The sequence below is a fragment of the Ceratotherium simum genome, chromosome 14 (genome assembly GCF_057802395.1).
Source record: "Ceratotherium simum simum isolate JZ-2026a chromosome 14, ASM5780239v1, whole genome shotgun sequence".
Classification (NCBI taxonomy): domain Eukaryota; kingdom Metazoa; phylum Chordata; class Mammalia; order Perissodactyla; family Rhinocerotidae; genus Ceratotherium; species Ceratotherium simum.
The window spans coordinates 17,567,795-17,589,370 of record NC_141913.1 but is presented as its reverse complement, the minus strand read 5'-3'; the positions used below and the strand labels follow the sequence as shown (position 1 = coordinate 17,589,370).

At 35.1% G+C, this 21,576-nt stretch overlaps 1 protein-coding gene across 4 annotated transcripts in view; it reads left to right on the top strand.

The window, feature by feature from the left end:
* SS18 (SS18 subunit of BAF chromatin remodeling complex) overlaps positions 1-21,349 on the top strand; it is an 82,202-nt gene extending 60,853 nt beyond the window's left edge. For all 4 annotated transcript variants that reach the window (XM_087439089.1, XM_004420987.2, XM_004420985.3 and 1 more), the window contains 2 exons: positions 2,414-2,547; positions 19,579-21,349. In XM_087439089.1, the coding sequence (XP_087295215.1) occupies positions 2,414-2,547; positions 19,579-19,605 (161 nt within the window). In that variant the 3' untranslated portion in view covers positions 19,606-21,349. The remainder of the gene's footprint in view (positions 1-2,413; positions 2,548-19,578) is intronic.
* The last annotated feature ends 227 nt before the right edge of the window (positions 21,350-21,576 follow it).

Here is a 21,576-nt window from a genome sequence, read left to right as displayed (position 1 = left end):
GTAGCTTTGTATCTGCTTGGAAAACTGATGAATTGGGCGATTATTAACCATATCTACATAAGCCGCTTAGCAAATTTTTTTCTAAAACTAATAACTATTACCATGAAAAAATATAATGTGATCTATTTGGAATGCATAAAGAAAGTGTTTTTGTCATTCTCTAGTTAAATAGCAACATACACATCCATAGGTATTGCAGTTATGTATCTTACAAAGTTTAAGGGAAGTATAGCCATATTTTCTGATTATATACTCGCTATAATATCTCTTAGCTGGATATCTAACTTTAAATAACTTTATTAGATAGAGAGTGGGGAATGATAAGGACTTTATCTCAGTCTTAAATTTCAAGCTACTATGACTTTTAGATATAGGAAAATATGGTTCTAATGATAGAAAAGTAGCTGCTTATTAATCTGACATCATCTCTTGCTAACATGGTCTCTTTTTTAATCAGTAATGTCTTCTCATTTTATTCATTGATTTAAGCTCTGCTGTTACTGTGTGCACCTCTCTCTACCTGTGATAGCAAGTCTAAGAACCAAGATCAGGCTGAAATTCTCTTGTGGCTTCAACATATGCATTGAAATTTAGTCAGGTATTGGGAGGCCAGCGCTGGTGGTCTAGTGGTTAAGATTTTGCACTCTTCACTGTTATGGCCCAAGTTTGTTTCCCGATCAAGGAACCACACCACCCATCTGTCAGTTGTCATACTGTGGTGGCTGCTTGTTGCTGTGATGCTGAAAGCTATGCCACCAATATTTCAGGTACCAGCAGTGTCACCCATGGGTGGATAGGTTTCAGCAGAGCTTCCAGACTAAGACAGACTAGGAAGAAATACTTGACCACCCACTTCCAAAAAAATTGGTCATGAAAACCCTATGAATAGCAGCAGAGGATTGTCTGATATAGTGCTGGAAGGTGAGAGGTTGGCGCAAAAACACTGGACTGGGTTCTGCTCTGCTGTACACAGGTTCACAGGGTTGCTAGAAGTCAGAGTCAACTCAATGGCATTAATCAGGTATTGGGAGTCAGGCACTTTCCCCAAAATGATGAGTTTTGTTCCCTAATTCTAGATATGACTTTAGAAATACTTCATGGATTTCTTGTCTTTTATAAAGAGTCTTGCTTCTTTTTCTCAAATGGCATTTTCATTTCATGACCATTGAATATTTTTGCTTTGAATAAATAGAGTTTCTGGTTTTATTGTATTTGCATGAAAACAAATATGATGTGACTAAATGAAGTAATCTCATTGATTTAAGAGCAATATTATTTTCAGTGGGAAGAGAAAGTAAAAGAAATTCAATATTTTTGGTTTAAGTAGTTAAATGCTGTTTTGTTAGACATCAAGAATTCTAAAGAAGTTCCCATTTTGCTCATCCATAGGCTTCAGCTGTCAAACTTTATTCTGACAGAAAATTTAGAGTTTTAATAATTGAATGTATAATAATTAAATAAATAAAATAATAGACTGATGGAATATATTTAAGCTTGAAAATTTATTGTTCTCTTTTGGCACTTTTCTCTGTAGTCAGCGCTTTTTATGGCAGGTTTTGAAGGGCTGTTATAGAAAACATAAGAATCACAGCTTTTCAGCTTATGCTTTACAAAGCATGCTTCATAATAGACAATAGTAGAGTTTGTGAAATAGACATATTTATTTGGCAAGCCAGATTAGTCCCTTGCCATCTCTGGACTTTGAAATCATTTATTTTTATTGGTTAAGTATTTAAAGGTGATTGGTACACAGAGTGTAACTTTTGAATCACGTTTTTCCATGTGCAACCTGTGGCTTTTCAAGTCTTCTTTAGATTCTGTTTGAAAGTATCGTGATAAGTTTGTCAATACAGAGCATAAAGCATTGTTTTGGTGATTGCAAATATAACTCTAGAATTTATATGTAAAATCGTTCTTTGCGATTCTTTTTGGTGATTGCAAGTGTAAATCTAGAGTCACACAGCTGTAACTATCATCATTTTCCAAACTTGATTCAGAAATTACTTCAGTATTTTAATTTGAATCTGCTTCTTGCCCTTTCTTTTACCTCTTGCTTATACTGGTTAACTTTCTAATAGAGGTATAGATGATTTTTCTTAATTTCGAGTTAAGCTGATTTACAACTCCTGAGTCTCTTTTGTTCATTTTAATATATACATTTTTAATGGCTCACACATAGCACAGTAGTTACACTGAATCAAAGCATCTGATACATAGTGATATCTTTACAATATTTTTGCTCTTATTATAACCTTTGGAATTGGTTACAAAAAGCATTTGAGAAAAATCAAGACCAAACTATCCTTTTTAGTTTAGATATAAAAATATAATAATATCTGGTTCTGAATCCTTTCTGTAGTTCTAGGGACTTATGTTTTTATCTATGCTGTTGTTTGTGTTAATTATTTTGCAGGTCCTTCACAGGGTGGTCCAGGTCCTCAGTATCCTAACTATCCACAGGGACAAGGTCAGCAGTATGGAGGGTATAGACCAGCACAGCCTGGACCACCACAGCCACCACAGCAGAGGCCTTATGGATATGACCAGGTAAGTTATTTGTCCAACTGTGTGATTGATTGCCCCATTATTTGTTGACTCTTGATTAGATTAAACTTTTTTTTTTCACTTGAAGGCTCATTTTTCCCTTTTCCTGTTCATAGTACATGAGTTAACAAAAAAGTCTTTACTTTTTTAAGTCTTTTTCATAGAATGGTAGCACAGTTGATCATACTATAATGTGTAAAACATCTTATGTCTAGGCATCAGAGTTCGTTCATATTTATTCATTCATATTCTCATTCTCTTTCTCTGATCTTTACCTCAGGCATGCTTCCCTTAGCTATCCAAACGTCATTCTCTGTTTTAAAGCCACTAATTTCTCTTACTTCCTCATGTTTATTGCTGAAGACTATGCATTGACCTTCTGAGATGTGGAGTCGATCTACGTCAGTGCTCTTATTAGCTCTCGTCTTCACTTCAGCATATCCACCACACTTCCTTCACATCTGTGTTATCCCTTCTCTTTTTTTTTTTTTTTTTTTTTAAAGATTTTATTTATTCATTTTTCCCCCAAAGCCCCAGTAGATAGTTGTATGTCGTAGTTGCACATCCATTCTAGTTGCTGTATGTGGGACACGGCCTCAGCATGGCCGGAGAAGCGATGCGTCGGTGCTCGCCCGGGACCCGAACCCGGGCCGCCAGCAGCGGAGCGCGAGCACCTAACCGCTAAGCCACGGGGCCGGCCCTATCCCTTCTCTTTAAGTTGATATTTGCCACCTTGCTCTGTTGCCTCCTTCCATATACATATCCATTATTTCAAATATTAATAATCTGTCTTTCTCCCGTTATCTTTCCTTCTACCTTCAAATATGTAGAGGTGTATCTCATCCTAAGACAACTGTATTCTCTTGAACCTAGTGTTTAAGTTCCTTCTTTTCATCAGTAAACTTCTCAGACTTAATCATCTGTGCCACAGTCATTGTTTTGTGAATCTTTTCATACATACTATAAATTATAATGGAAATGATTTATTATGTTGGCAGTATTTTTAGATTGATTTCAGGTTTGTCTAATTGACTTCCTAGTGAGGATAATCTGACCTGCTCACCACTTAAGCTACTTAAAATAGGTTATTTTTTTTGTAAGTTAAGGTTCCAGAGCCAGTGTCGATGATCTGGTTTGAGGAACAACTCATATGCACTGCTAATTAGAGTTTGAGGCATGAACAGTTCTTTTATCAACGCTCTCTCAAGCCAACAACCCCCTTGTACTGACACTTCCTATTTAAGTGGTAAAGATAAAACAGATATATAAGACTTAAACTAAATGAGTAAGGACAAACAGGTAATATTTTTTTAAAAAAAATACACTAGAATAAAATCAAAGGATTAGTCAGAGGTTTTCTCTAAATTTTAAAAGTAAAGTCTTGGCTACCTAGTATTTAAGGGCAATTCTATCTGAGCAGATAGAATTTAGGCTCATTTTAATACATAAAGTGATGGAAAAGTGATATTCTGGTCATTTATTCCCTCATTCAACAAATATTTATTAATTTTTTATGAGTGCTGGACACTAGGTCCAGATGAGTAAAACAGACATGGTCACTATGGCTTGTGGAACTATCTTGATCTTCCTTGACTTCACTTTAGCATTTGACACGTTTTCCTGTTTTCATTCTTGAATGGTCTTCTTCAGCTTCTGTATTACTGTACTGTTTTATTCCTTGTACATTTCCAGTGATTTCTTCTTTATTTTTTTACTCGTTTCTCATCTTTCTTTTACCCAAATATCAACCCTTGGCTCGGTGTTTTTCTTAGTCTGTGTGTTCACCCTGTCTTGTATTTTCAGTATGCTTGTCCCACATTTCTCAACCCAACTTCAGCTCCATTTTTCCAACTGTGGTACTACAGAACATCTCTTTTTAATGTCTTGCCATTTCCCTCAACTTCAGTATGTCATGGACTAAACTAACCGTTTTTTCCTCTGAATCAACATATTTCTAAATCCCTTAAACTTAACATCATTCATTAAGTAAATGTTTCTTGAGCAACTTTTATATGCTAGGTACCTAAGATTTGGGGGTATATTGGAAAATAAGATAGACATGGACTCAGCCTTTGTAAACTTAAGTCTAGACAAGTAAGCAAATGATATAGTGTGAGAAGTACTTGGATGAGGAAAGGCAAGATTTTTGTGGAAGGGAGCTCCTAACCCAGATACAGAGAAAATGTTCCTTGGGAAGTATTCTATAAGTGGCAGGACCCAGAGAAGAGTAGGTATTAGCCAGGTAGATGTAGAGGAGGGAAGGATATTCTAATCAGAAAGAAGTGCGTTCACAAAGGGCTAGTGTAAGATGTGTGGTTCAGTAAAGCAGAAGCATGGGAAAGAAGAGGCAAGACTAGAGAGAGAAATTGGGGTAGATTAGGAAGACTCTTATAAGCCATATTAGGGGACTTGGACTGTATCCTGACATCAGTGTGGAGCCTTTAGAGGGTTTTAAATGATGTATATAAAGTATCCAGCAGTGGCTAGCACTTGGTAAACATGATATGTATATCATGTGTGATATATATGATAGATATGTGGTATACTGCTTTTATCATTGTAATTATTCCATGCCATAAAGTTCTCAGGAATTTGGGACTGTACTGTAGATAAAAACCCATGATTTGGATAATTGCCAGCCACATCTCCTTCCCTACTAGAAAAGGTTATAAGGAGGGGAACATTTTAGCTACTCTAGTGTCAGTAATCTCCTCACATTTATCTTATTTTTCACTTTATCTGTGTCCCCCAAACCAAACACCTATTCGTCTCTTCATTTTAAGGAAAGTAGTTCATTTCTTCAAGATGGTTAAGGCAATGGGAAACCAATACTGATTTTTAAACCCAATAGTAATATAATTATAGTGGTGGTTTAGGCAGATGAATCTTGTAGCAGTGTGCAGGATGAATTAAAGGGGAAAATTGAGAGAGAAAGCCTTGTTAGGGGGCTGCTGTTCCTCCGTCAGTCTTTCCCATCTCAGTAAACAGCAGCTCGATTCTTCCAGTTCCTCAAGCTAAAAACCTTAAGTCATCCTTGACTCCCCTCTTGTTTGCAAATCAAACATCTAGTCAACCAGCAAATCTTATCACCTCTTCCTTCAAAATATATCTAGTAACTAGCCATTTTTTACAACTTCCTGCTCTCACCCAAGTCAAAGTCACAACTATTACTCATTTGGACTATTGTATATTATTATAGTATCCTCATTACTGGTCTTCCTGCCTTCATCCTGATTCCTTTACAGGATATGTTCCACATAGGACCCAGAGTGATCTTTAAAAACATTGGTCAGATTATGCCACCCCTATGTTCAAAACCCTGTAGTGACTTCAGTCTCACTCAGAGTAAAAGCCAGACCTTATAATGGCTTACAAGGCCCTGTGTGAGTTCTGTGCCTACCTCCTACCCCACCACCTCATCTCTGTATTTATATCTCAATTACTCACTGCTCTCATTCACTCTGCTTCAGTCACACTGACCTATTTGCTGGGTGCCTTACACTCATCAAGTATGTTTCTACCTCAGAACTTTCGTATTTGCTGCTCCCTCTTTTACCTGAAACTCTTTCCCCTAATACCTGCAATGCTTTGTTTCCTCACTTTCTTCAAATCTCTGCTCTGATATGTCACCATATTATATCAAGGAGTCCTTCACTATCCATCTCTCTAAAATAGTAACACCCTCCGTTGCCTCACTGTATTTCCCTGCTCTTCTTTTTATAGTTAAACAGCTTTATTGAAGCATAATTGACATGCAATAAACTGCACATATTAAATGTGTACAATTTGATATATTTTGACATGTGTACGACACCCGTGAAGTCATCATCAAAATCAAAATAATGAAATGTCCGTCATTCCAAATAGTTTCTCTGTGCTGCTTGGAAATCCCTCCCCTCACCACCAAACCTTCCTTAGACAACCACTAATCTACTTTCTTTCACTGTAGGTTAGTTTACATTTTCCAGAATTTTATATAAATAGAATCATATAGTATGTTCTTTTTTGTGTGGCTTCTTTCACTCGGTTTAATTATTTTGATGTTTATTCATATTGTATGTATCAATAATTAATTCCTCTTTATTGCTGAATAAGTATTTCATTGTATGGATATACCACAACCTTTTTATCCTTTGAACTATAGATAGAAGTTTGGATTTCCACTTCGGGGCTATTACAGATAAAGTGCTATGAATATTCATATATAAGCCTCTGTGTAGACATATGCTTTCACTTTTGGGGGGTAAATACCTAGGAGTGGAATGGCTAAATCATACGGTAGGTGTATATTTAACTCGTTAAGAAGCTGCCAGACTGGTTTCCAACAAGGTTGTGCCATTTTACATTCCTACCAGCAGTCTATGAGAGTTTCAGTTCTCCCTATCCTTATCAACACTTGGTATGGTCAGTCTTTTCAATTTTACCTATTCTAGTACATGTATAGTGGTATTTCATTGTGGTTTTAATATGCATGTCCCTAAGGACTAATGTTGTTGACCATTTTCTCATGTGCTTATTTTCCATCTGTGTGTCTTCTTTTCTGAAATGTCTGTTCAAATCTTTTGCTCATTTTTTAATCCAGTTCTTTATTTTCATACTACTGAGTATTAAGATCTTTATATATTCTAGATAAAAGTCCTTTATCAGATGTATGATTTGCAAAGTGTTTTGCAAGTCAAGTCTGTGGCTTGTCTTTTCATTCTCTTAACAGTGTCTTTTGAAGACAGGAACTTGAAAATTTTGATGAAGTCCTATTTATCAATTTTTTCCTTTTATGGATTGTGCTTTTGATATGGTATTATATGTAAGAAATCTTTAGCTAATTCAAGGTCGCAAAGATTTTCTCCTATGCTTTCTTCCAGAAGTCTTCTATCTTTAGGCTCCACATTTAAGTCTATGATCCATTTGGAGTTAATTTTTGTGTATATAATATGAAGCATGAATTGAAGTTTGCATGGTTTTTTTCTTTCAAATGGATACCTCATTTTCTCAGCACCATTTGCTGAAAAGACTATCTTTTCTCTACTGAATTGTCTTTGAACCTTTGCTGAAAATCATTTGTCCATAAATGTGTCCATTTTTGGACTCTATGCTATTACATTGATGTGTTTATCTATCTTTAGACTAATCTCTGTCTTGATTATAATAGTTTTATAATAAGTTTTGAAATCAGGTATTGTTAGTCTTCCAGCTTTGTTCTTTTTCAAAGTTTGTTTTGGCATTTTAGGTCCTTTGCATTTCTATATGAATTTTCAAATCAGCTTGTCAATTTCTAGAAAAAGCCTACTGAGATTTTGATTGGAATTGCCTTGAATGTGTGTATCAGTTTGAGGAGAATTGGTATTTTTTTTTCCAGCAGTATTATGTAGTTTTCAGTGTATAGGTCTTAGGCAGCTTTTGTCAGATTCATCCCTAATAAGTATTTTATATTAATAAGTAATTTATATTAAAAATTTTTGTTTAGGTTTCCATTTCCAGTTGTTAGTTGCTAGTTATATACAAATACAATTTATTTTTTTATATTGATATTTTATCCAAACTGTAACATTACTGATCTCACATATTATTTTTTGTAGCTCTTTTGTAGATTCCATCAAAATTTCTACAGAGAAATTATGTTGTCTGTGATTAAGGTTCTTCTTCCTTTCCAGTCTGGATGTTCTCTCCCCCTGCTGCTTTATTCCCCTGACTAGAACCTCCAATATGATGTGAAATAGAAATACTGAGTAGACATGAGAGAGTGGACATCTTTTGTCTTGTTCCTGATCTTAGAGGGAAAGCCATCACCCTTTCAGCCTTACATAAGATTCTGTAGGATTTTTGTAGAGGTCCTTTATCAAGTAGAGGTTGTTGCCTGTATTCCTAGTTTGCTGAGAATTTTTATCAGGAATGAATGTTGTCAAATGATTTTTCCTTATCTGTTGAAGGAATCGTACTTTTCCTTTTTTAGTTTGTTAGCATGTCAGATCACATTGTTTCATTTTCAAATTTTAAATCGATCTTGCATACCTAGGATAAACTCCACTTGGTCATGATATATTATTCTTTTAATATGTTGTTGGATTTTTTTTTTTTTTTTTTGTGAGGAAGATCAGCCCTGAACTAACATCCATGCCAATCCTCCTCTTTTTGCTGAGGAGGACCGGCCCTGAGCGAACATCTATTGCCAATCCTCCTCCTTTTTTTCCCTTTTTCTCCCCAAAGCCCCAGAAGATAGTTGCATGTCATAGTTGCACATCCTTCTAGTTGCTGTATGTGGGATGCCGCCTCAGCATGGCCAGACAAGCGGTGCGTTGGTGCGCACCCGGGATCCGAACCCGGGCCACCAGTAGTGGAGCGTGTGCACTTAACCGCTAAGCCACGGGGCTGTCCCCTGTTGTTGGATTTGATCAGCTAAAATTTTAAGAACTTTTACATCTATTTTCATGAGGGATATTGGACTCTAGTTTTCTTTTCCTTTAATGTCTGTCTAGTTTTGTTATCGAAACAGTACTGGCTTCATGAGTGAGTTGGGAAGAATTTATCCCTCTTCAGTTTTCTGGGAGGATTTGTGTGAAAATGGTGTTATTCTTTCTAAAATGTTTGGTACAATTCACCAGTGAAGCCATCTGGGCCTGGAGTTTTCTTTGTGGGAAGGTTTTTAATTACAGATTTAATTTCTTTATTAAATATGAGATATTCAAGTTACTTATTTCTTCTTGAGTAAACATTTGTGTGTTTCAAGAGATTTGTCTATTTCATCTGTGCTGTTGAATAATTTTTTTATAGTCCTTTTAGTATCTCTAGATGCAGTGATATTATCGCTTTCATTTTTGATATTGATAATTTGTGTCTTCTCTGTTTTTTTTCTTTTCTTGATTAATCTGGCTGCAGGTTTTTATCTGCTTTATTGATCTCAAAAAACCAGCTTGTAGTTTTATTGATCCCCCCCCTTTTTTTTTCTGTTTCATTGATTTCTACACTGATCTTTATTCTTTTCTTCTGCTTACTTTGGGTTTCATCTGTTCTTTTTCCAGTTTCTTAAGGTAAGAGCTGAAGTCCCAATTATTAAAGAACTGTCTTTACCTACGGTAGGTGTGTATTGCTGCTATATATTTCCCTCTAAGTACTTCTTCAGCTACATCCCACAAATTTTTATGTCATGTTTTTAGTTTCAGTCAGTTCAAAATGCTTTCTAATTTTGCTTTTGATTTCTTCTTTGACTGAAGAGTTATTTAGAAGTGTAAAAATTAGTTTTCAAATATTTGGAGATTTCCGAGATATTTTTCTGTTACTGATTTCTAATTTAATTCCATCATCATAATAGAACATACTTAGTATGACTTAAATTCTTCTACATTTATTGAGACTTTTTTTATGGCCCAGAATATGGTCCATGAGGGTCTTCTATAAATGTCAGTTAGACCAAGTTGGTTGATAGTATTGTCTCCTATGTCTTACCTGATTTCATTTCTAAAACTCTATTAGTTACTGAGAAAGGGATATTAAATCTCTGACCATAATTGTGCATTTGTCTATTTTTCCTTATAGTTCTATTCATTTTTGCTCTATGTATTTTAGTACTATTTTTTTTTTTGGTTTTTGCTGGGAAAGATTTGCCCTGAGCTAACATCTGTTGCCAGTCTTGCTCACTTTTTTTTTTCCCCTCCCTGAGGCCCCAGTACATAGTTGTATATTTTAGTTGTAAGTCCTTCTACATGAACTGCTGCCACAGCATGGCTACTGACAGACGAGTGGTGTGGTTCTGTGCCTGGGAACTGAATGCAGGCTGCTGAAGCAGAGCATGCTGAAGTTTAACCACTAAGCCATCAGGGCTGGCTCAATACTACGTTTTTAAGGTGCATACATTTTTAGGATTTTTATGTCTTCTTGATGAATTTATTACTTTACCATTATGAGATAGCCTTTTTTATCCTTGGTAATAGTCTTTGCTCTGAAATATGTTTGTCTGATATTAATATAGCCACCAACTTATTTTTGGTTGGTGCTAGAAGTGCTAGAATGATATATCTTTTTTATCCTCCTATTTTTAGCATATTTGTTTTATTTATTTATTTATTTATTTATTTATTTATTTATTTATTTATTTATTTATTTATTTATTTTGTGAGGAAGATCAGCCCTGAGCTAACATCCATGCTAATCCTCCTCTTTTTGCTGAGGAAGACTGGCCCTGAGCTAACATCTATTGCCCATCCTCCTCCTTTTTGTTCCCCCCAAAGCCCCCGTAGATAGTTGTATGTCATAGTTGCACATCCTTCTAGTTGCTGTACGTGGGACGCGGCCTCAGCATGGCCGGGGAAGTGGTGCATCGGTGTGCGCCCGGGACCCGAACCCAGGCCGCCAGTAGTGCAGCGCGCGCACTTAACCGTTAAGCCACGGGGCTGGCCCCAGCATATTTGTGTTTTTATGTTTAAATTGTATTTCATGTAAGCAGCACATAGTTAGGTCTTGCTTTTTTATCCAATCTGACAATCTCTGCCTTTTATTAGGGCATTGAGTATTATGTTTAATGTGATTATGGATATGGTCAAGTCTCTCATCTTAATATCTTTTTTCTATTTGTCCCATCTGTTCTTTGTTCTCCTTTTCCTCTTTTTCTATCTTATTTTGAATTTTTTTTTTCTGTTTTTAAAAAATCGTCTTTTGAAATATAATTCATGTACCATTTAATGTGCCATTCTAGAGTGTACCATTCAATGGGATTTTTTTTTAAGTATATTTATTTCTTTCTAGACACCCGGCATTTGGAAACAGCTAGTTTACTTTCTGTCTTTATGGATTTTCCTATTCTGGACATTTAAGATAAATGGAATCATGTAATATGTGGTGTCTTGTGATGGCTTCTTTCATTTAGCATAATGTTTTCAAGGTTTGCTCCTGTTGTAGCATGTGTCAGGACCCTTAAGTGGTATTATACCACTTTATGTTTAGTATAACAACCTCACAATAGTCTACTTTCATTTCTTTCTTCTTGACCTTTGTGTTAATGTTATAAATTTTATTTCTACGTATGTTATGAATGCCAGAGTATATGGGATTTGTTTTGTGTAAAAAACCAATTATCCTTTAAAGATATTTTAAATAAGAAAGAAACAGATATTTACTCTTGTAGTTACTATTTCTGGTGCTCTTCATTCATATGTGTAGATTCATATTTCTATCTGGTATCATTTTCCTTTGCCTGAAGGACTTCCTTTAGGATTTCTTGTAATCCAGGTCTTCTGGTGATAAATTGTGTCAGCTTTCGTATGTCCAAAAAAGTGTTTCTCTTTCATTTTTGAAAGATATTTTCTCTGGGTATAGAATTCTAGGTTGGCAGTGTTTTTTTTTCAGCACTGTAAAGATGTGGCTTCACTGTTTTCTTGGTTACGTTATTTCCAAGGAGACATCTGTTGTTAATCTTTCTGCTCTAGTAGTTAGTGTATCTTTTTTCTCTGGCTGCTTTTAAGATTTTCCCTTTATCAAATTACTTGGCTGAAAAAAAATTTCCCTTGCTCAAACTGTGTTCAGCAATTTGATTACAGCATGCCTTGGTGTAGATGTCTTCATTTTTCTTATGCTGCTTGGAATTTGCGTAGCTTCTTGGATTTGTGGCTTTATGGTTTTCATCAGATTTGGAAAAATTCTGACCAAATCTTTTTTTCTGTTTCTACCCCTTTCTCTCTTCTCGAGACTCCAGTTACGTGTATATTTGGCTGTTTAAAGTTGTGCCATAGTTCACTGATCCTCTGTTCATTTTCTTAAATTCCTTTTTCTGTTTTATTTTGAGTCGTTTCTGTTGATATGTCTAAAAGTTCACTAATCTTTTCTTGTTCATGGTCTAATCCGTTTTTAATCCATTCCCAGGTATCTTTCATCACAGATGTTGTATTTTTCATCTCTAGAAGTTTGATTTGGGTCTTTTTTATATCTTCCTTGTCTCTGCCTAAATTTTTGAACATATAGAGTACAAGTATGATAACTGTTTTAATATTTCTTTCTGTTAATTCTATCATCTGGGTCAATTTTGATTTTTTTTTTCCTCCTCATTATGGGTCATATGTTCCTTATCCTTTGTATGCATGATAGTCTTTGACTGAATGCCCAGACATTGTGGATATTACCTTTATTTTGTTGGATGATGGATATATTTGTATTCCAAGAAATATTCTTGAATTTTGTTTTGGGATGCAGTTAAGTAATTTAGAAACAGCTTGATCTTATGGGGATTGCTTTTAAGATTTGTTTGGCAGGACCAGAGCAGTGTTTAGTCCTGGGCTAGTTATTCCCATTACTAAGGTAAGACCCTTTTGAGTATGTCATTGAAGTACGAGCTTTTTCACTCTGGCTGGTGGGAATGAACACTATTTCTGTTCCTATGTGAGCACTAGGTATTATTTCCTTTAATCCTTTTGGTCTAATTCTTTCCTCAGACTTGGGTATTTTCCTTGCATTCATTTGCATATCAGTACTATGCTGAATATTCAAGAGGGCTTCTCTGCAGATCTCCACAGTTCTCTATGCAAGTCTTCATTCTCTGGTACTCTGTTCTATGAACTCTAGTTCCTTTTTTCTCTCCAGACTCAAAGCTTTATCTTCTTAACTCATATTCATCCTCAGTTCCCCTTCATGCACTGTAGTGTAGAAACTCGCAGTGTAGTAAGATGTGATAGTCAGAGGGTTCACCTCTTTGTTTCCCATTTCTCAAAGATCGCTGTCCTTTGTTGCTTTCTGTCCTGTGTCCTGAATATGATTATTTTGTATGTTTTGTGTAGCTTTTGCTTGCTTTAGACTGGAGGGTAGATCTATCTTAACCAGAAACATGCTTTAATTTTTTTTGATACTTTATTTTTTTGAGCAGTTTTAGGTTCACAGCAAGATTGAGCAGAAAGTACTGTGAGTTCCCATTTACCTTCTACCTCCACACATGCAGTCTCCCCCGCTATCAACATCCCATACCAGAGTGCTACATTTGTGATAATCAGTGAATGTTCCTTGACAGATCATTGTGACCCCAAGTCCATAGTTTACATTAGGGTTTACTCTTGATATTGGTACATTCTATGGGTTTTGACAAATGTATGAAGACATGTATGCACCATTATAATATCATATGGAAGAGTTTCATTGTCCTCAGAATTCTTTGTGCTCCCTCTGTTCATCTCTCTCTCCTCCCTAATCCCTGGCAACGACTGATCTTTTTACTGTCTCCATATTTTTGCCTTTTCCAGAATATCATATACTTGGAATCATGTAGTATGTAGCCTTTTCAGATTGGCTTTTTACTTAGTAATATGTATTTAAAGTCTTTTTAAGGCTTGATAGCATATTTCTTTTTAGTGCTGAATAATATTCAGTTGTTTGGATGTACCATAGTTTGGTTATCTCTTGATTTATTGAAAGACATCTTGGTTGCTTTCAAGGTTTGGCTATTATGAATAAAGCTGCTGTAAACTTCCGTGTGCAGCTTTTTGTGTGGGCATAAATTTTCACCTCATTTGGATAAATACCACGAAGCATGATTACTGGATTATATGGTAAGATATGTTTAGTTTTGTGAGAAACTGCCACACTGTCTTCCATAGTGGCTGTACCATTTTGCATTTTCACCAGCAACAAATGAGAGTTCCTGTCATTACACATTTCGTCAGCATTTGGTGTTGTCAGTGTTCAGGATTTGGCCATTCTGATATGTGTATAGTGGTGTCTCTTTGTTGTTTCCCTAATGATATATAATGTGGACATCTTTTCATGTGCTTATTTGCCATCTTTATATCTTCTTTGATGAGGTGTCTCTTAGGTCTTTGGCCCAATTTTCAACTGAGTTGTTTGTTTTCTTATTATTGAGTTATAAAAGTTCCTTTTAGATTTTGGATAACAGTCTTTATCAGGTGTGTCTTTTGCAAATATTGTCTTGGCTTATCTTCTCATTCTCTAGACGGTCTTTTGCAGAGCAGAAAATTTTAATTTTAATGAAGTCTAGCTTATCAGTGATTTCTTTCGTGGATCATGCTTTGGTGTTGTACTTAAAAAGTCATCAACAAACTCAAGGTCATCTAGGTTTTCTCCTATGTTATCTTCTAGGAGTTTTATAGTTTTGTATTTTACATTTAGGTCTATGATCCATTTTGGGTTAATTTTTGTTAAGGATGTAAGATCTGTGTCTAGATCCATTTTTTTTGCATGTGGATATCTAATTGTTCTAGCACCATTTGTTGAAATGAGTGTCTTTTTTTCCATTGTAATACTTTTACTCTTTTGTCAAAGGTTAGTTGACTGTATTAATGTGGGTCTGTTTCTGGGCTCTCTAATTCTGTTCCATTGATCTATTTGTGTATTCTTTCACCAATACCACGCTGTTTTGATTGATGTAGCTGTATAGTAAATCTTGAAGTTGGATGATGTCAGTCCTCTGACTTTTTTCTTCTTCAATATTGTGTGGCTATTTTGGGTCTTCTGCCTTTCCAAATAAACTTTAGAATTAGTTTGTCAGTATCCACAAAATAACTTGGGATTGCGTTGAATCTAGGGATCAAGTTAGGAAGAACTGACATCTTGACAATATTGATTTCCCTGTCCATGAACATGGAACATCTCTGTATTTATTTAGTTCTTTTTTGATTTATTTCAGCAGTTTTTTAGTTTTTCTCATATAGATATTGTACATATTTTGTTAGATTTATACCTAAGTATTTCATTTTTGGGGGTGCTAATGTAAATGGTATTGTGTTTTTAATTTCAAATTCTACTTGTTCATTGCTGGTGTATAGGAAAGTGTTTGACTTTTGTATGTTATCTTTGTATCCTGCAACCTTGCGTATTAGTTTCAGGAGTTTTGTTGTTGGTTCTTTAGGATTTTCTACCTAGACAATCATGTCATCTGCAAACAAAGACAGTTTTATTTCTTTCTTCCCAATCTGTGTACCTTTATTTCCTTTTCTTATTGCATAAGCTAGGAATTCCAGTACAGTGTTGAAAAGGATTAGTGAAAGGGTTATCTTTGCTTTGTTCTTGGTCTTAGTGAGACAGTTCATTAGGTATGTGTAGATGCTTTAATTTTTTAGCATAGCGTTTATCTCCATATGACAGATTATGTAGTTATTGTTTATTGTCATACTCTCCTCCTTTAGAATGTCAGTTCTTTAAAGATATCACTATGTCTGTTTTTATCACTGTTGAGTCTCCATCACCTAATAGAACTTATCAAATAGTCAATAAATATTGGTGAATAAATAAAGTATAAGTAAGTGAATAAATGAGGCCTGTACTTCTAGATTCAAATGGTGATCATAAGAATAGAGAGAGAAACCAAGCCCTAAAAAGTATTCAGACAGAATAATTGTAAGACTTTTATATGATTAGATGAATGAAAGGAAGAAATTTAAAGATGGTTGGTATTGCTCAGTTTTCTAGCCTAAAGACTCTCTTCTCTTCAGTATACTCCCTAGACAATCTCATTTACTCAGATGGTTTCAGTGTACCATGCTGTTGACCCCCAAATCTCTATTTCTAGTCTGACTCTCTCTTCTGAAAATCAGATGCCTCTTGGACATCTCCACTTAGATGTCAACATAGCTAAGACAAATTCATAATTTTTCCACCCTAACTTATTCCTCCTTTCTGTATTTTCTGTCAAAGAGCAGAGTATTATTACCAACCTAGAATGCCAGGTGCCATATTTGATATTTGTCTTCCTCTCTCTCTCTTTCTTCATCTAATAAATGATGAAATCTTGTTAATCCTCTTTCCTAAAACATTGTTGAATCCATCCACTTCTCTCTAACTACTGCCTTATCTTAGTTTAGACTGTTGACATCTTCTAGCTTCATCCAACACTGTCTTCTTGCTTCCTTTCCCATTCATTCTTTACACTCTAGTCAGAGCAATTTTGTAATTAAAAAAAAAAATCAAAGAAGCAGAGAGAGAGAGAAGCTGAGGCTTGTAGAGTTGGAATGATTTACACAAGATGACAGAGCGAAGATATAGTGGAGCTGGATAGCAAGTCCTGAGTGACTAGAGCCTCCACTGAGTAAAGTCTTCACTATCCCATGCTACCTCCAGTAGCATCATTGAGTACTTGAGTAGTATGCAGAGTGTTTTCATGTTTTTCTTCTTGAATAATTTTTTAAAGTGGGGATTATAATTACCCTCACTTGTTAGATGAGAAAATTGAGCAAAGGAGGATTCAGGTCACTTGCTCAAGGACAAGAAGCTGTTAAATGGTGGAGTTAATACTAGTAATTGGTTTCTGGCTCTAAAACCCATACTTTTTTTTTTTTTTGGTGAGGAAGATTAGCCCTGAGCTAACATCCATAGCCAGTCCTCCTCTTTTTGCTGAGGAAGATTGGCCCTGGGCTAACATCCATGCCCATCTTCCTCTACTTTGTATGTGGGGTGCCTGCCACAGCATGGCTTGATAAGCAGTGCATAGGTCCGCACCTGGGATCTGAACCTGCGAACCCCGGGCCGCCAAAGTGGAGTGCGCGAACTTAACCACTGTGCCACCGGGCTGGCCCCTAAAACCCATGCTTTTAACCCTGGAATTGGCTAATGGTTGCAAATATTCAGTATACTTTTTTTGGGCTTGCTTATGATTTGATTTGGACCTAGCAATGTGATCAAGTTACTTAAATTCTCAGTGCCTCAATTTCTTCATCTGTATAATGTTTACTGTATAGGTTATAGATGGACACAAAGTACCTATTATAAGTGCCTGACACATGGTAAGGTCTTAGTTATTGAGATATACTGAGAGTTAGCTATTGTTAATATTAGCCAGATTTCTTATTTTCATTGCTGTAAGTTCTGTGTTACCAAATAATTAATAGCTTCTACTCCTTGTTATTGTATATTCTTTTTTATTCTTTACTTCTCTAAGCATTCTGTACTTATTGTTTCACCATGCCTTTGCTTTAGTATTTCTTCTATTTGGATTATCCTTTTTTTCTTTTCTCTGCTATTCAGATTTTACTATTTTCTTAAGGCTCCCACAGTCTGTGAAATATTTTAGCTGTGTTAACCTTTTCCTTTCTGATTTCTTGTAGAACTTCTGTTCTATAATTGTACTTTATTTGTAAGTCTTACCTTCCCTGTTTTCCAAATTTACTATGATGATGAACACATAATATTTGCTCAATAAATGTTTATAATTGCTTGAATATAATATTCAACATACTTTATGGAAGAAGTCTTATGTATCAGGCACTCTTCAATACTTGGGCATAAGAATGGTTAAGACCTAGTCCCTATCCCCAAGTAATCATAGTATAGTGCATAAATCATAGCTGATATTTATATAGCACGGCAGTTCTTAACCTCTCACATCATTTGTGCAACTCACTTTCATCAAGATCACTATACACACATTCACTAGGGGAACATTTCCCTCCATCATTGAGAGTTGCTTATTTATAATTCTTTATATTTTTGAAAGTCCTTTCTCATGTTCTCTCTTATTTAAGTGTCCTAAAAAACAAATGAGGTGGGAACTAATGTAGCCATGAATGGAGAGAAAATTGAGATCCAGAGATGGAGATGTGACAGTCCCACCTCGTAGGTGAAGAAACTGAGTCTCAGAGAGTGTTTTTTAGACTCAAATAGACAGTTAACAATAGAGTTGGGACTTAAATTCAGCTTTACTATTTACGTAATCTAATAATTGAATAATATATTCCTGTATGCTAAGCATTCACTTATATTTCTTATTTTGAGCTTTGTATTATAGGAGTCTTTAAACAAGTATGAAAAAGAGGAGCATCATGAATCCCTGTGTACCTGCCAACCAACTTCAGCAATTATCAACATTTTGCCAGTGTTGTTTTATGTAACTCCCAATGCTGTTTTTTTCTTTTCAGAATATTTTAAAGCAAATCCTAGGTTTGATGTACTACCCATAAATATTTCAACATGAGCATTGACTTTAAGTTTTGCTGAATAAAATTATGTAAAGTGCATTAATAATTTTTAAATACCTTAATTCTATTTATAGTGAATTATTCCATTAGATAGATAGTTACATTCAACAGATATTCCAGTATATCTACTTCTATGGAAATGTAAACTTGTAGGGTACTTTTTTTTATGGTATAGAAGTATTTCAACTCTAGAATACTTTCTTGATATAAAATGTGACTCGGGGGAAATTTAGCCAAAGGAAATAGTTAGCTGGTTATTTGCTTCCAATGAGTACTGTTTTGAGGACGTAGATGCTTTCATAAGCATCTATTTTAAACATATTTAAGAAATTTTTGTTAAAATATGTATTTTCTGATATATCGCTCTTTTCTTCTATTTTTCTTCTGTTTCACCAGAAAAGGTATTCCTTCTCTTCTCCAAAAGCTAACCTTAACATTTTTATACTAGACATTATTTACCTCCCTTGTAGAATTTTGCTACTTCATTCATCACCTCTTTTATATCTTGCTCGCTTTTTCTCTCATTCTTTCAGTCTGTAGGCCTTCAAGTCTCCCTAATTAAAAGCAGCAAAAACAAAACAAACTTCCCTTGATTTTATGTACCAGCTGCCTGTCTGAATACCTGTGCTGACACTGCATCGGCCTCAGGGAAAGGCCCAAATTCATTAGGGGCCCAGATTCATTAGTATGGACTGCAAGTTCTTTTCCCTTTATGTCGCAGATAACTTTCCATTCTTGCCACTTATCCCAAATACCCTTGATGTTAATTCATAATAGTAATTATAATAAGCTAAATAGTCACAAAGTTGTTAGAGTAGCATATAATTTATACACTAATGTATACTACACCGTAATTTAGAACTAGAACATCTCACTCATTCTTGCTCAATTTAGTTCAACAAAATTCACCAAACATTTAACTTTCCACTATGTGACGTGTACTATTTAGGCTCAAAGACTCTAAAATCCATTTGCAATTGAATATAATATCAGAAGAAATTACAGAGATACTACATACCTAAATATATGTTTTTGTTTGTTGTAGATGTAGTTGCTTTTGTAGTATGACAATGTTAAGATTTATTTGTAATGTTTTATGCCAAACTATTATCTAATTATTTTTTAATTTATCTTTTAGGGACAGTATGGAAATTACCAGCAATGAGAAAGTACTTACATTCCAGTAGCCAGTATCTGTTAGCAGCCATATTGTCACCTCAGCACTGTGGACACCTCCCTGTGAAGAGATCCTTCCATTCCATCTAGTTTTTGGAAAAACCTTGTGGATAAGTGGCTGTTTCATCAGTAAGCAGCCTTTGTGGCTTAGTTATAAAAGGCTTTAGTAGCTCAAAAATACTCTTGATTTCACATTTCTACTCTAGATGGCAACATTGGACAGAAAATAGAATGACATAACCAATTTGCAATGATTTTGGAACTGTGTTTCAAATGGACTGTTACAGACTGAAAGGTGTGAACAGCTTTGTATGTTTGTGAAGGTTAAGGGAATTTAATACTTTTCCACAGATTCTTTTGTAAGGGGAAGAGGGAAATGTACACTTTTTACAGCAGCAATATTTTGTATATTACGTTTGTTTCATGTGAATATGCAAGGCGGTACACTACGCACCGGACAGAATCAGAAATCCTCTGTTAATGTGGAATGGAGCATGGTGGATGCTGGATTGTGTTGGTCTCAAAATGGTGTACTATAAAGATAAAGGTGAGAGAGAAGACAAAGCACACCATACGTCCACTGTTATATTCTTTAGAGGAAATTCAGATCCCTTTTATCTCTTAGATGATCAAGGGCACTGTGATACAGTTTTGCGTAAAGACATTTTTTAAAAGCTTTCCAGTTTTGTGGACTAAAACCTTTTTATAAAGATCATTTATAATACCGTTTTAAAATGTGAGGCAATAAGAATTACTTCATGTTGGATCTGAAGAATCTTGGTAACAGTTTCATGTAAATGAAGTGGAAATCCTCTCCTAAAATAGCAATAACTGAAAATGGAAGTGTTAATTTTATTTTGTTTGAGTAGTCAGGGAACTTAGTAATATCAAAACATTTTATAAATGATGTCAAAGAAGAGTCAACATTGATCCAGTAATTTTATTTTTTAACATTAGAACGGTAATTGATTTATATAATAGAATAGTTCAGCAGACTTTACAAACCTTTATTTCAACTTTCTTAACTGGAAATAATGCCATTTATAAGGGACACTTTTTCCCTTTTTTGTGTTGGTTAACGTAACGCAAAGAGATGTTTAGGAAAATGCATATTGATGAGGTTTATTCTGATCTGTATTAAAAGCGTAGAGGTGGCATTCTAGGTCACTTTGTTATTAGCATGGCATATTTAATCATATTTGAGACTGTCCTGTGCCTGATTATTTTAGCTAAATTCAGGGATATTGCATTGGGCAGGAAATCATGCATTAAGAAGTTTATAACCACAATTATTTAAGCATAATCTGAAAACATCTAGCCCAAAGGTAAGTTGCTATTTTCATCACAGTTGCCTATGCCCGGGGAATAAGGTGTATTGTTTATGATTGAATTGGTTTTTCTCACTTCTAACTGGAAACAAAACAGAAGGGGTGCCATAAATTTGAATAAGCAAAACGTGCTATTCTCAACATACTGTAATCAAAAGGAGGAATTTCAATTTGTCTCTGTGTGTGTATGAGAGAGAATGTGTATGTTTTAAGGTCAGAATAGGTTTTTTTCAAGCTGGTCAGTAGAAAATGGACATCAAGTTTGAACAGATAAAGCATGGACGGACAGCGTTATTGTGATTGAAATGCTTATAGGTTCTGTGCCAATTTTCCACCACTGTGTACTTTGTTCCTATTTAAAACTGTATCAACTCTAACGGAAGAATAAATTATTTGTGATTTTAATTTTCTCATTTGTTTCTTTAAATTAGATCTCTTTGACTGTCTTGTTTTGTCTGGAGACCGTGCTGTGGGTTTTTTTATATAAGTTAGTCCGGTATAAGCAGACTATATTTGTATTCTAGGACTTTATCAAAATTCTCTTGCCATGCCCAAGTTAATTAGAATTAACTGTTCAGTAATCAGCATGTTGTGTGGGCTGTTTGTTACAGAATTCTTTCTCTGAAAATGAA